Genomic DNA, 16,111 nt, shown 5'->3' with positions numbered 1-16,111 from the left:
ATGGCAATTTCTTTGTGCAGCCCTCTTTTTTGCTATAGTCAGAAAACATAAAAATTATAGGAATTATACCAGTATAAAATCTGCTTGAAATGATAGATCTGCCATAACTGCTACCCTTGTTCATACAAATGAGTTTAAGGTTAATTTAAGAGCAAGTTAAAATCATAAGAGACAAAAAAAATCTAATCAGAAAATTAGATTTTCCTTCCTTCCTTCCTTCCTTCCTTCCTTCCTTCCTCCCTCCCTCCCTCCCTCCCTTCCTCCCTCCCTCCCTCCCTCCCTCCCTCCCTCCCTTCCTTCCTTCCTTCCTTCCTTCCTTCCTTCCTGTCCTGGTTCCAGTTAGGACAGAGTTAAGTAGCTCATAGTAGCTGGTAGGGTGCTATGTTTTGGATTAGGATGAGAAGAGCGCTGATAACATGCTGATGTTTTAATTGTTGCAGAGCAGTGTTTACACCAGGCCAAGGACTTTTCGGCTTCTTGCTCTGTCCTGCCAGCGAGCAGGCTGGGGGTGCAGCAGGAGCTGGGAGGGGACAGACCCAGGACAGCTGACCCAAACTGGCCAAAGGGGTATTCCATACCATCTGACGTCATGCTAAACAATATATAGGGGTGGCTGGCCGGGGTGGGGGGCCGGCTGCTCGGGAATAGGCTGGGCATCGGTCAGCGGGTGGTGAGCAATTGCATTGTGCATCACTTGTTTTGTACACATTATTATTGTTAATACTATTACCATTATCACTATTATTATTATTATTGTTATTATTATTTTCCTGTCTTAATAAACTGTCTTTATCTCAACTCACAGGCTTCACTTTCCCGTTTCTCTCCCCCCATCCCAGAGAGGGAGGGGGGAGGGTGAGCGAACGGCTGTGTGGTGTTTAGCTGCCAGCCGGGTTAAACCACAACACTTCCTTCCTTCCTTCCTTCCTTCCTTCCTTCCTTCCTTCCTTCCCCACCTCTACATGGCTCCACCTCACAGGTTTAATCCCAGGGGGGACCCTGTTGGTACCTCTCTTTAAAAGAGGGAAGATAGTGGTTGGATCACAAGGATGAGAGCTGGAAGTAATGAAGAGGCTTTCTGGGCGAGTGCTTCATTGGGAGAGGAGGAAAACCCTAGGAAAGGTGCCTGGAGGGACAGTTCGTTGCAAGCATTTATAATTCACTATCTGTGCGGGTCCCTGGCTAGAAAAGAAAAAAATTCGAAGGGACCATTGTTTGACAGCATTTTTAATTCAACATGAGCAATAGTCCTCCAGCTTCTCCATCTCTCTCCTGAAGGCACAGGTTGGGCAGAGGCTTGAATACAACTAGCGCAGTTTTACACCACAGGCAAATTTATGTCCTGCAAATATAATCCAAATTTCTGCTTATTCCAAGGCATTTATTTACTTACGTGCTTGTTCATATTTTTATTTGTTTTCTCCTCTGATAGTCAAAGATATTGAGGAAAACTTCTCAGAAATTTACCAGGAACAGATCTGGAAGGAGGAGGATGTTGTTAGCACTAGAATATTGGCCGAGTGACATAAAATGTGAAGTTCACCTACAAATTTGCAATGCTATGTCCTGCTCCAAGCCAGAATTTCAGTTCAGTCACTGAAAGACATGTTCACATAGGCACAGCTGATGAGAAACCTGACTGAACTCAATTAGATAGCAATCCTTCCAATAAATAGAATTAGTAGTATTACAAATTTAGCAGCATAACACAGATTGGCATATATTAAACCTGTTTATACAATCCACAATGACTTCCATAATCTTTTCAGAGAAATATTTCTTATCCTTCGTTTTATAAATCTGCTTTCTGCAGTGCACTGGTACTTCCAGAGAGATGTACTAAGCAGCGTTCCCACTCATATGGTTTAGTTACACAGATAGACAACTTTCAGTCATTTCTACAAAAATATTTTTGCATCTGGGACAACTTACAGGGTGCTTTTCAGAAATTAGGTGGGAGTTAGCTGTAGCGAGTTCATACTGTGGAGCACTTCATAGATCATTTTTAATGCACCATCATGCACATAATTTCCTACATGCATCACACATGTCAAACTGTATACAGTCCATTACCACATAATCATATGATTCAGTGCAAGGCATTAAATCAGATTTATGTAGGACACAAGATACTCACTTCTCTTGCTTTCCAAGTTGCCTCAGAAAATTTCCCTCATGTTTTAAGAAAACTGAATCCATGCTGTAAAAAATCCTAAAAAAATAAAATTCTATTTATTATTACTAATTAATTTGGATATCTGTAGGCATGTATGCGTAAGGCACCAAATGATTATGAGCTTGATTCTTTGCAAGTATACAGTGGTATTAACAACTGAGCGTGCACAGGCAAGACAACTCATTACTTACAGCTATTAAATAATGCCTCTGTTGAAACAGAAATGCTCCATCAAATAACGAAAGATTTGCAATAATAGAATGTTACTGGCACTTTCTACATTTTTACATTGATTGGTACCCTGAACATTTTAGAGTCTACAAGACACTCTTGACTGGGAATCTCTATATTTAGTCAGAAGGAACTGGAACAGAAGAGAACACAAATAAGTAACTCATCGTAACTCTTTCTTCCAGAGACTTAGTTTGATTTCTCATGATTTTCCAGAACTCATGCCCACACCTGAACCAAGAAGTCTTTCTGGAAGAAAGTGTGTGGGTCCCTCTGGTGCTTCCCTACAGGGTTCACAATGACTCTGGGCTTTCTCTAATAGAGTCAGGAGTTTCACTGCATGCAATCCTGCCTTTATTCATTAGTTCTTCACTTCAACTACCCCAGCTTCAGTCAAGCGTCAGATTCAAGTCCCAGCCTCAACAGCTTGGACAACCTCATTCAGCCAAGAAAGCCAGCCTTGAGCCTGGGAGATAAGGAGGCTTCTGAAGGATCTTCAGCTCTGGAGGCAGGAGTGCCTTGAGTGCTCAGACCTTGAGACCTCCTTGGCTCCCAAACTAAGCCAGGGGTTCCTGATGCCAAATGTCCCTCTCAGTTAGCAGTTACCAAATCCAGGCTTTGTATATTGTTTGAGAATGTGATGTGGTAAACCCAAAATAAAAATCTATGGGAGAAATGGGAAATAGTCAGAGGTAAAATCTGGACATGTAGGTTAATACTACATAAAAATGAAATTAAGTATAAACTACTGAAGCTGCCCATGAACTGATGGAACAGTTTCAGCACTTGATTCCTGTACCAATCTCAGCCCATCTCTGAATTAAGTTGAGTGTATCTTTTTGAAAGCTGTTTGAGTAAGAATCTAAACGTGATGACTTCCTCTCTGTTACTAGGGAAATGAATAAACGTCTTACAGAGGAGCAAGCCAAGAAAACCTATGATCGAGCAATTAAATTAGAACAAGAATTTGGAGAATATTTTACAGGTATGTTTTTATTAAAAACGGTTGTTTCTCAAGGTGCAGTCTTTTCTTACAAAACAACTTACAAAAGTCTCTGTCTCTGGCATAAAGTGCATATTAGTATAGTGTGGCCACTGTAAAGACTGTTAGAGTGGGACTATTGTTTCCCATGAAATTCAAGGGCAGTTTGATGCCCTTAAGGAATAGCTGTGCATGAATTTTATTCCCTCCCTGCCCCAAATCTGCTTTTGCTGAAATGAGTAAAAATGTTGCATCATTGCATTCATACATACCAAGGCAGAATTCCTCACTGCCTCAAGACAATCATATAATCATGGAATACTAGAATATCCCAAGTTGGAAAGGACTCACATGGATTGTGGAAGAGAAAGAGAAAGGCATCTTCTTCCTGACCTGGAGAAGAACAGGATTTAAGGCCTCTGGGCTGCAGCATTTCCTTTGGGCTGGATTAGGCAGCTCTATACTCACTCAACTGGTATTTGTGGATAGCACTCAGTAGCCCCCACTGCTTGCATATGCTTACAGTGCACATGATCTGAACTGCAGTTCCAGATTTCTGCTGTGAGGACAGGCAATTTAAGAGTATAGACATTGCTTTGTGTTGCAGTTGCTTTATCTTCTGTAACTTTTGGCCTGATCTAATTAAATTTTGCAGGCAAAGGTGAGTTTATTATAGCCAGGTCAGGAAAAAAATAGGCTGTAAATCTGCTGCTACTTATTAGCTTCTAAATCAAATGAAATGTTAAGTTTGACTTGAAACGGTGGGAACCTACCACGCTGCCCTCTCATGGGACAGAGCTACTCGTTCTCTAAATTAACCTTGCTCATTGACTTTAAGCAGTGGGATGGGTCTTTGTCATGGAAAGGTGCCACTGTTTTGAACTTTGTTGCCATCTGCAAGGTGTATGACTTTTCCATAATCAAAAACATCACAGGGCTACTATTTCTATTTATTGCATAACTATCTGTAAGTACACTGAAAATCTGCTGACAAAGAATGCTGTAGAATGTGTCAATTAAAAGAAGTATTGATATGTTTTCTTACTGCAGCTATTGTCCAAGGAGATAGCTTAGAAGATATATATAATCAATGCAAACTTGTAATTGAAGAACAATCTGGGCCTTTCATCTGGATTCCTTCAAAGGAAAAATTATAAATTAGCCACTGCACCTCTGATTACGACGGGAGAATATTTAGAAGAAAACCATAATATACTATTTGGAGGCTTTCCTGTTTTTGTTGCATTTATGTTCTTTGCAGTCAATGTGAATTTTGATGAATGTACAACACAAAGTGTTTGAAGCCATGAAGGACACTGATGGGTCAAAGGGTAGGAACAAAAAGACTTCTACCATATAAAGCAAATCTGTTGTGTGCTGAGAGCACCAGTTGTAGGTATAAACTTTTGACATGGAGACCCTCTGTCAAGGGGAGCTAGCCACCTCCTGTGCCCGTGCGGACATTTTGATCAATTTCAATGGCTGAGCTCAGTGTGTTGATTGCTTTAAAGAGAAGTTCCCAGCTCTTGAACCTCATATAGGGCTTGATCCTGCAAGGCGCTCAGCACTTGACCCCAATTCCTACACATGTGAGTAGCCCATTGACTTGGAGTCACTTGTGATCCTTCCCTATGCCGTTCAGTCCCATCAGTTCCAGTAGGACTGTTCATGTGCTCAAAGCTAAGCACGGGCTTAAGTGTTTTGCTAGATCAGGGCCACACGCACCTTGCAAAATCAATCTCAGAGTACTTGGTTCACTTCCTACTGAAGTCATTGGTAGGTCTGTCTTTGACTTGACTGGGAGGTCGATCCTATTCTAAGCTTGTCATTGCACATTTGTAGTTGGTACACCTCTACTTTGGTAACTATGCACATCTTTTGATTTCTGAAACTAAGTCAAGCATTTCTTTTCTCCCCTTTGGAAACACTATTGCATCAGGAACTAATAACAATATAGTTTATTTTAACGGAGTTTGGGGGTGAGAGAGGATGGAAGCATTTCACATCACACGTACGTGCACACAAACCCATTCCCATGCAGACACACACAAGTATGAGGATTCACAGCACCTATGTTGACAAGGAGGGATACAACTGGGAAAAGCTTTAAAATTTTTGATTGTCTATTTTATCATTTATATTGATAGAAGGCATTTAAAGATGGAATAATTTATAAAAATAAAAATATATTGATGTATAGAAACTAATTTCTATAGGTAAAAATGTTTTTGTGAGATATTTTGTAAAGATTAATTAATTGAAAGATTAAATATTTACACCCTTGTGAGACTGTAAAATGTAAAGAGGACCATCAAGTTGCATTATCCCTTTTCTGTAACAGATTCTCTATTACTAATGACAAGCAAGATAATTCCTTAAATTGTAGTTGTCAGATTGTTTTTCTCTCAATCTAATCCTCTCCCTTGCTTCTATTTAATCACGATGAGCTCCCGTGAGAAGATCTCTTGAACTGACTGCCCTGCAGGACCTTTTCTGAACACAAAAGTATAATGCATATTTAAATTGAAATGGATGATTTTTCAGAAGCAAGATGTCAGTGCTAGAGTGCAGTTATTACACTTCACCCGAAAGTGTTTTATGATTGTTCCTGTTTCTTTAAATGAAATACCAAAACTATTTGATCTTTCCTCTCTTTGTAGGCAGACAGGTCACCAACTAACTTGTATCTTCATTCATTTCACAGTCAACAAGGGTCTTAAAAGCAAAAACTGAGGCAATGGTCATTTGCGAGGGATTTGGGGAAAGTCTGTGGAATTGCAGTTTGGGGTGCAGGGAAAGGGGAGAGGGAGGTATTTTTTTCTCATTTCACATTGCCCTTCTTTTGTATACTGATGCTGTTCTTCACTCTGACACACAAGGGGACAACTGCAAGAGATACAATGACAGTAAGCTGAATTGCCTTTGCTGCTGCTGGACCAAGTTTTATAGAAAACCCACAATCTCCTGCCTGCTGTGCTGCAGGAGTCCAATACTTAATAGCTGGTGGCTACAGCAACCGTAATGTTTAAGGACGTTTTAAGGGCAAATGTTAAATAGACTCCTCAGTCACTCATCCAATTGAAGCTTACATTTCTGCAGCCTGTCAAGCTGACAGGTATATCCAGCCAACCTCCACGGAGAGTGCAACGAGCTGGATGTTTGAAATATAGCCACCAGTGGCGACAGGGTTAAAAATATGGGCATTTTGGTGGCCTTGAGCTGGCCCCTCGCGTACTGCCCTGCTATGGTAACTTTGGGAAGTTCACACTTCTTTTATGACTATTTTTCTTGCCTGGCCAGCGCAGATTTATATACAAGGGATTCAGTTAAGTCTCCAAAAGAGCTTTGTAACCAGAAGGGCTAGAAACCTTTTTTTTTTTTTTACATAAAAATGAATGAAAGCTTAGATTTGGGGTAATTCTGCAGAAATCCACAGTGTCCCCAGATCTTTGGAAGCCATGGATTATTCCATGCTGGCAAAGTACTATTGCCCCAGGTTGGGAAATAGCCCACCAGACCTGAAAAAATAAGTATCCTAAAGCAGGAACTTCATTCTAATTTTCAGCTCTGTTTTTAAGCAATCAATCACACCTGCTTCTTTGTTTCTTAGTTCAGCATGCAACCTTTTACGGCACTATCCTTCTAGTAACTGTTTTGCTTTGTCATGTGCTGTGCTTTACAGTGAACAGTAACACTATGGCTGAGTACAATAATTTTTTCCATCAGTCCTTGGTTACTGTAGTAACATTATTTATTTTTCCCTGTCTGTTTTTTGTGCTTCCAGTTTAAAGTTGCCATTGCACATCTTCTTCTTCTTCCTTTTTTTTCCTTTTCTTTTTTTTTTAAATAAAATATATATTTAAAAACAATTCACCAAGAGAAGCAGTAAGAAGTCTTATTTCCCTTAGGACTTGTACTCCCATTTGTTTTGTGTGTTGATGTTTGTGTTTCACGTTTCAGCATCCTCAGAGCTGCAGTTCATTTTTGCATTGCAGCTGTTCAGATCATACTGGGTGGTAGTGGGAGGAGAAAGAGAAACACAAATGCAAAATTACATCTGGTGAAAAAAAAAAAAAAAAAGTCCAAAATCACAACCCACAGCAATTGGCCCCTGAGACCATATTGGTGCTAACACAGCTTAGAGTAATCAGTTTCCTTTTCTGTCCATGTAAAAGACTAGCAAGTGTCTAAACATGAGACAAATGCAAATGCTAGACCCTTTAGGAAAAGTGCCAGATCACACCCCTGGTGCTATTTCTCATGTTCTGGCACAGTGTGTAGCACCACAGGGTCTAAGCAGAACCAAAATTATCACAGCTTTTTGTCCACCCATGAATGATCACAATGGCATCTTGCTAGCTTTGTGCAGATGTGCATTACAACCAATTTATTTCTCCTTGCCACAGAGCATCTTCCATGCACTGACTCATTGAGAGCTTGCTAACAGGGCTCAGTGAAAAGGCTCTCTTTGTTGGCCTAATGGTCTGACCATGAACCAGTGAAAGAGCCTCTTTCTTGCTTAATTCCCCTTCCTACAGAGGTACCCTGTCCATGCTAGCGCTTTGTAATTTCTTTGGTAGTAAAGGCTGTTTCTAGATTAATATTCTGTGATGTAATTGTGTTTGTAGCTAGCATGGTTTGATGCTCCGGTATGGATAGGGTCCTAGGAACCACCCTGTGAAAGTCAAGGATAAGAAATCTCTCCGTTGCACTGAAATTTCAAATCCTCATCCTGAAGAGTGGCATTGAACCTGAGCTAATAACCACTATGAGCCAGCGACAGTGTCCTAGCTATACAACATCCACCTACCTATTTACATTTGTTTTCTATGGAGAAATTGTTGGTGTTATACCGTCACTGTTACTAGCTCATCAGCAGTCAGTCAAATTGTATTTTTGCTTTGGTTTTCTCCCTATTTTCTTTTTCTTTTTTTCAAATTATATCCCTGACCAGAGGATTCAGTGAGTGACAACATATGAGGATATTTGTAGGGAAAACAGTGTTAATGCACAAAAGTTTCAGTTTTCTTTTCAAGCTGCAGATTTAAAGCCATAATATCTGCCATGTTCACAGAAAAGTGGTCTTTTATGTTCATAGCTTTTAATCTCAGCATTTCTTCTCTTGAACATTTTCTCTGCCATGTTATGCATGCATTTCACTGTGCAACTGCATTCATGTGCTCAGGCCCATGCCTTGGTGAAATAAATGTATTTTCCTGTTCCATTAAAAATAAGACATCTTGTCAATTAGCTCAGAGGTAAGAATGAGGTTGTCATTATGTAAAAACAAATTGACTGTTCCCTTGCAGGATATTTTAGGGCACAAATCAGCATCAAAGCTGACAGCAAGTAACAGCTAAAACCTATTCAACACGTAGCTAGCCTAGATCCTCAGCTGGTGGAAATCACGGTCACTCCATCATTTTCAGTGGAGTCCGTCCCATTTACACTACCTGAATTTACACATCCATCCTCTTCATTATGTCAACTTTTTAGCACTACTGTAAAGCACCAAGGCCGCATTATTAACAGCAGCTCAGCACTTTCCACCATTATTAATGCCTATATTACAGTAGCACCTAGAGGGCTAAGTCCTGGACCAAGATCCCTTGGAGGTAGGTGCAGTGAAATTACTGAATGCAAAGACACCCCATGGGCCAAACGCTATGGCCAGATTTTCAGAAGGCTTCAGTCCCACTGACATCTCACCAAGAGCAATAGGAACTGCTGCCCTGCTGGCCCTTTTGAGAATCTGTAGGGTGAGGAGTCTGAGATGTGAGCCATCGTCTCTCACCCCGCGTTACCAGCTTACACTTCTGGCCCTGACCTACAGCCCAGGTACCTTGTTCTGGAAGAGCATTCCTGAGGATGGGCAGTAGCCAGCATCCTAGGCAAGATCTTTGGAAAAAATATAAAATAATAATAATATTAATAAAAAGACAACACTGTTGGCTCTTAGTGGGATAGCAACCTTTCCATTTCTGGATTTGTGTTCCTAAATTTGAATCGGTCAGCCCAAATTTCTGAGTGCAACAGCCTGCACGCGGCAGGCCACTCCGTCCGGCATGCTGGCCGACGTGCGTCTCTTTGGCAGGATGTTTCTCAGTCCAGCTGTAGTGTGGGGTACTCAGAATCTGAACTGGAGTTTACAAAATACCCTGTCCAGCTTACACTCCTGTTATGTGTAAATACTCTGCGCATCCATTCCATTTGTGTAAAGAATAAAGCACACACAATTATAAAATTCAAGATGTATATTTCATACTAGCTGTGTCCTTGCTTATTTATTCCAGTCCAAGCTCTCAGCTGTGGTTCAGTTGTAAATGCTTGATAGAGTGTTTATAAATATGTCATGAATTTTATTATAAAATATTAATATTAAAGCATTTTTACACTTTATAGCAAATGGCTTCTTCACAAGGCATAATTTGTCTTTTTTCCTTAAAGCAGAATAGTAAAAAAGAATGAATATGCTCTTAATATGTCTTGAGACCCTATCACATCTGTCACACAAGACAGACAAATCTGGAAGTGGGATGGTGATTTCAAGAACAACCAAGGATAAACTTTTCTTTCTTGTACTTTTTCCTCTTTGACCTCACAGTAATGTGACAGTTACCACAAAGAAGATTCAATCTGGTGAGCTACTGCCAGTGTTTCCACATCACATTTTTGCTGTATATTGGGTATCATTAACATCTTGACAAATAATTATCAGATTTTTTTCTTTTAATTAAGGACTTTTTTCCATGTTTTTGACACCACAGCCATTCGGCTAAGTATTGTAGTAGTCACATGCTTACAAGCAGTGTAGTGGAGCATAAACTTCAGTTGTGCTATGGGATCCCAACAGCCCAAGAACCTTGGCTGTTGGCCATTCCAAGAAAGTCTTTGCAGATGTCTTGTGGGCTCTGGGGAGGTCACATGAACATTGTCAATTTTCAGCAGAGACAGAAACACAACAGGGACACTGCTTCTGAGACAGAACCTGTACTAAATTCAGTCTGCAGAGGACCACAGAGCTTCCATATGGCTCTGGGAGCCAGAACTGACACTACAGGGAGAAAAATTCTGTCCATGGTGTTTTACGTGCATAATCACAAGGATGGTTAATCATCTAAACTTTCATTGTGAAGCTTTAGAGTTTTTGAATAGATTCAGAAGAGGGAGGGAAGCCAAACAACAGTTCACATTGATATGCAGATGAGCATAACTTAGGAAAAAAAAAAAGTTAGCAAGTTATTTTTGAGATGCCAGCCTGTTTACTGAGAGATTTTTCACAGCAGTAAGTTACTGCTCCAACAGTCAGCAACAAAGTGAAGTTGTTTTCCTGAGCAGCACTGTACAAAGCAATCTGTAGGTGGGCTCTTCATTACAGAGCAGCCTCTCTTAAAGTACTTTCTTCTTCACCCTGTCTCTGGGCAAACCTGAACCAATTCCCCAGACTACATTTGGGAAAAAAAAAAAAAAAAGAGAGAGAGAGAGAGAGAAGCCTGGAAAACGAATTTTGTAAAATGCCTGGGAAACAGGAGATATGTACAACTGCAGAACCTAGACATGCTGTGACAGTGGTGGCAAACCTTGCCAGCCTGTTGCCTCAGCCAGGCATGGGGCATGTCCTGAATGGGCTCCTTCTCTCACTGCCTTTTAATGGTCACTTCACATATCCAGCCAAGTATCTGAGCTCACTTTTCCAGTCATGCCCCCATGGCTTGAAAGACATGATGTCCCAGTTTGAAAAATTATTTGGGACCAGAGTCACAAAGCAGATGGGCAGTATTTCTATGTACAGAAACAACCAAGTGCCTAGTCGATCTTCGGAAAGTCACTTCACCGGTTTCCAAAGGCGTTTAGGTGCCTACCTGGGATAAGCAATTATTCATTTCACTATAATTGTATTACTTTACAGTTGACACGTACCAAGACAATGACAGCTGGATCCCTGTGTCACCTGTGGGAGAGCAGGAAAATGGAGCTTCATTACTTAAATCTCTGGGCACTTATCAAACGCTCTTCCCCATCATCAAGCCACACAGCAATCTTTATTATAAAAAATCTTGGATAGTACAGGAATAGTTACTGTAATAGCCCTACCAGAGCAGGACTCATCTACAGTCGCACCGCAAAGACTATTCCACAGCTGCAGAGTAGGGACTGGCTGGGTTGGTTGGCTGGGTACCAGTGAAACTTCCATGTCTGACCTGGTGTCTAGACCTATTTGAAAAGCTGGGGTCCAGAACAGAGCTCCCCTGCTCTGTGAAGAAGGGCTGTTCTGGATAGTACCAACCGCTACAATCGCTTGCTGATGGAGATGTTTTGTCCCTGACACACTAGGGTGTTAATGGTGCTCGATGTCCCAAGGAGGCAGAGCACTGTGCCCACAAGAGAAATCTAATTTTATTCGGTGAAGAAATTGAAATGCTTGTTGCAGAAGCTCATTAACTACTGTCAACTGCTCATTAGCCCTCCATCTAAGCAGAAGCAGGTGGTAGCAACTAGGGAAAATGAATTAGGTCTAATACATTGTTAGCATAATAGTAATAGGGCTATTACAACATCAGCAGAAAAGCAATACCCTAGCTTGCCCCTACAGTACATCAGCTCATTAGCTGAAGTCCCAGGCTAAACAAAAAGCCTGAATTTGGAGGTTTGCTCTGCTAAATACAGAAGGTAAAGAATTTTAACCTAAGCCTATTGTTGTTTCACTTCCACACACTATTTTCCTGACGCTGCCTTGCAGTAGAGTCTAGAAATGCAATAGGGAAACAGCTGTAAACTGTGATTTGCAGATGTCCTTAAGCTGCAGAGTTCTGGGGTGGGTTTTAAACATGCAAGACAAGCAGAAAGATGCTAGGAACCCAGAGTTAAATCCACCTCTTACAGCTGGTCATGTGAAGACCCAGTCTGCAGCAAAATCTCACCAGTGGCACCTCCAAATTCTGCCTGACCTCTGCCTGCCAAAGTAGGAAGGAAGGTCAGAAATAAATCATGATGGGCAGCAATGAAACACGTTCTTTTAAGATCTTCTTACCTTCTCCTCCTTTTTTCCTAAGAAAGGGAGTTGCCATGGTGCCATCTGCAGTAACAGATGGTCAAAGGGCTGTTCATTATCTTGAAAGTCAAAGCATAAGGCTAAAATGTCACAGTTATCACCATGCTTAAGTACTAAGAGTGTCAAATCTATGTCAAACACCCATGTCTTTCTCTCTTTTTTTTTTAACAGAAAGTGTTTTGAATGTTGTCAGCCTGATGGCTCAAAGAACAAATCTCAAGGGTCTGATGGCAGATGTTTGCCTTATACTCCTGTCATCACCTGTGTGCAATAGGGGTCTCAGACAGGCTTTGCAGAGTGCAGGAAGGCACTCTGTTTCCCCCTCGAGTGGTGTATTTATTGGCTGTATTCTGCCTGCTTGGATGTGATCTGCTGGGATTCAGTTGCTGATCAATGGCAGTACACCTCCAGTAAAATATTAGAGAAATGTTTTCTAAGCTTTTGACTCCTAATCTATATATAATCCTTCCTTAATAGGGCTAGCATTTGCTGTAGGTAAGAAGGCTTATTAGCTTACAATATAATCTCACAGGCAGTGTATCCAGAGCCGTTTTTTTTCAATGGCAACCACATTGTCATATTTTAATGACACCAGATGAGAAGGAAAGCAATATTCTGAGATTGTGCCCATTAAGTAGGGAAAAGCCCTTCTAATCCGCAACTCCAAGGCAGTTGGCAGAAGGAACACTTCCAACTAAACCAGCTTAGTCCATGGTGGGACTGGGTTTGGGGCATGGCTGCAGTGTATGGAAGTGAGGTAAGTGAATTTGGGATGGGGAGAACTTAGGGCAGAAATATGTGATCAGTGGAGGTTTGTCTCCATGAGCAAAGGCTCCATTAAGAACTGGCTACTTTCACAGGGCTATGCATTACTCTTGCCTGCTCCCTTGTGGTTTATTTCAGGTTCTTTAATGCCTAGGAATGTGTAGTCACCCTACCTAACCTTGTACTGAGAGACCCTGCAGGCTTCATCTGTAACTCTGTTGGTTAACGGAGTGAATCAGGGCCTGAATAATGCGAGACCTTCCCTGCACCACACCTCTCCAACAGCTCTTTCTGGGCCCTTAGGCCTTACTTATGCATCTGATATAGTTGAGGAGACTACCACCCCCTCTCCATCCCAAATTCAGTCCCACCATGAACTAAGCTCAGGCGAGCACCTAAGCTGGTTTAGTTGGAAATGCTCCTTCTGCCAATTGTCTTGGAGTTAGGGACCTACAGGGCTTTTCCCTACTTAGTGAGCACAGTCTCAGAATATTGCTTTCCTTTTCATTTGCCTGAGAGTAAGCCACCCAGCCAAGGCACAGTTTCACTGCTCACAAATGCTTTCTGAAGAGCCCATCCGTACAGGTGTCCCAAAGCCATCACCTTAGGCCAGCTCTGCCAACCGTGATAAATATCTGCAGGTTTGCTCTTCCCTACATGCACACACATGCACACATGTGCACACAGAACCACAGAATGGCTGCAGGTGGAAGGCACCTCTGGGTCCATCTGGTCCAACCCCTGCTCAAGCAGGAACACCCAGAGCAAGCCACCCAGACCCATGTCCAGGCAGCTTTTAAAGATCTCCAAGGAGGGAGATACAAGTACACATAGATGATCATTCAAGAACAGCTTTTCATCAGTTCCCACAGCAATACAGCTTCCAAAAGAGCTGAAGCCACAAGAGAGCTTGAAGGGACTAGAGCAGGCCCAGAGAGACCATGGCCTACACTATGGGAGCAGAGGGGCATTGATGCCACAGGAGCAATTGCAGCACAGGGAACTTGGAGACAGGGTTTGGATGGCAGTATCACCCCTGAGCCACTACATGACAAATACTTTAAAGGGTCAGTAGCACGCACCAGGAGATACCTGTCTCTGGTGAGCTGGTTAAAAACCTCCCTGCCAGCAGCCTTTGGTTAATAATGCACAGGGCTCAGTGTGAACCCCTTAGTGATATGGAGCCAATGTGTAGCCATGAGGAGCTCTTCTGCCTCCAGCCTGATGGACAAAAGCATCCAGTGACACAAACACCTAGCCTAAGCAGCCTGAATATTTCAGCATTAAGGGCAGCAGTGCCACATTTCCCTACCTGGACTGTGAGCACCATGTTCCCACCTACAAATCACCAGTTCAGAGTCCAGAAACTCTGACACATTTCAACTCTCACAGGGTAATTTTTTACAGCTCAGTTCTTCGATGTCCTTTACATAGGTACTTGAGCATGTACCCATTACAGCCCAGCCCAGGGCAGGAAATGTGTACAATAGGTTTTGTACGTAGCTATCTTGGAATTCAGTGCAGTGAAGCTATTGTCCCTCTAGACTGCCAAGCCTGGCTGGTAAGCTTTTAGAAAACAAATGGAAAGTACATGTATAGGTACAGGTAGGGTACATGGAGGGTTTACCACCTTGTCTGGAGCAAAGCCATTGGGGTGCTGGAGGTGTTGGTCGTTCAGGGATCAACTCCCTTAATAGCAGCTAGGGCTGAGTCTTCCCAAGCTTCCCAAGCTTCCTATAAAAAAACATTTTGTCTCATAGACAAAGATTTATATTTGCCCTCAGTGACTCTTGTTGTCTGTTTGGTAAGAAGATGGTGGAAATAGGGAGTCCTATTGGAAACAGGGAGGAAGGGGGCTGTGAAGCCAACAGTCACAGAGCCTAAGGATATTATCCTAAGTGACATCAGCAGCTAGAACTGAGGAAGGAGCATTACTCCCTTAGGACAGTATTTTCTTCTACTTCAGGAAAAACGAAGAAAAGCATTGATAACTGTAGAATAAGAGAGAAATTAAGGTGCCTTGATTACTCTTCTTCTCCATCCTCTTTCAAAATAGAAAAATTACTCAGTGTTTTCTTCATACTTTAGTGTGGAGCTGGCTAATGAACCGGTTGGAAGCAGGCATGGCAACCAAAAAAACCCTCTGGGTACGAATACGAGATGCTACAAAGCCTCCCTTATGAATCTACCACACTTGGCTCCCTCTGAAAGGCAGCTGAGATTTTTGTGTCTGGTTCAAGGGCTTCTGTGCTCAATGGGTCAGCCAGTCTCTTCAGCCTGACTTGCTCTCAGATGCTGCTGGACATACAGCTCACAGCACCTGCAAGCAATGTGTGCTGTCCCCACAAGCACTGACTCCAGCATGGTGCAGCACCATTTTCTGTCAGAGAAAACAGAATGCAGAGGTGATAGGTAATAGCTGCACACCATCAAGTCCTGTATATGTTATAAATTCAGGCACCAGACAATGTTATGGAAACTGGAGGAAAGAAGAAGAGAAAAAGTGTCACTACAACCTGCATTATTTTGCCCTATCCCAGCACTCTTAAGCTTGTAGGCTGCGAGTTCTTTGAAAATGTCATCCTCCATTTCACATGAGTGAAGCATTACAGGCACTACTTTAATGCATTCAATTACAGCCACACTGGAATTTGGCCAGAACAATGTGCCAAGCACCTCTGCTACTTCTAATGGTGTCAAGACCTGCCTTCACCTCAAAATAGAGGTGGATGTGCTCTCACACACTTCTCAGCATTTTATGCTATTTCCATAGGTTTACAGGCTTACAGCAGCACTGTGGCTCACTGTTATATTAAAAAACTTGCTGTCCTAGAGATGTCCTGTTTGGTGGGGATGAGAGCAAAAACACTGAAGGAAAAAAAAAAAAAAAAGCTGAAGAGTTGGT

General features: G+C 42.0%; 1 protein-coding gene and 1 long non-coding RNA gene across 51 annotated transcripts in view; one reads left to right on the top strand and one right to left on the bottom strand.

Moving 5' to 3' along the window:
* Nucleotides 1-9,795, top strand: part of DLG2 (discs large MAGUK scaffold protein 2) — a 1,058,052-nt gene extending 1,048,257 nt beyond the window's left edge. For all 47 annotated transcript variants that reach the window (XM_083797000.1, XM_083796967.1, XM_083797009.1 and 44 more), the window contains 2 exons: nucleotides 3,301-3,392; nucleotides 4,440-9,795. In XM_083797000.1, the coding sequence (XP_083653126.1) occupies nucleotides 3,301-3,392; nucleotides 4,440-4,546 (199 nt within the window). In that variant the 3' untranslated portion in view covers nucleotides 4,547-9,795. The remainder of the gene's footprint in view (nucleotides 1-3,300; nucleotides 3,393-4,439) is intronic.
* Nucleotides 1-16,111, bottom strand: part of LOC310880928 — an 89,404-nt gene that overhangs the window by 18,105 nt on the left and 55,188 nt on the right. For all 4 annotated transcript variants that reach the window (XR_014571993.1, XR_014571994.1, XR_014571995.1 and 1 more), the window contains one exon: nucleotides 1,394-1,478. This is a non-coding gene — a long non-coding RNA (uncharacterized lncRNA). The remainder of the gene's footprint in view (nucleotides 1-1,393; nucleotides 1,479-16,111) is intronic.

The sequence above is a fragment of the Anser anser genome, assembly GCF_964211835.1.
Source record: "Anser anser genome assembly, chromosome: 1".
NCBI lineage: Eukaryota > Metazoa > Chordata > Aves > Anseriformes > Anatidae > Anser > Anser anser.
The sequence above is the reverse complement of the archived record's forward strand: the minus strand, read 5'-3'. Positions and strand labels throughout refer to the sequence as shown.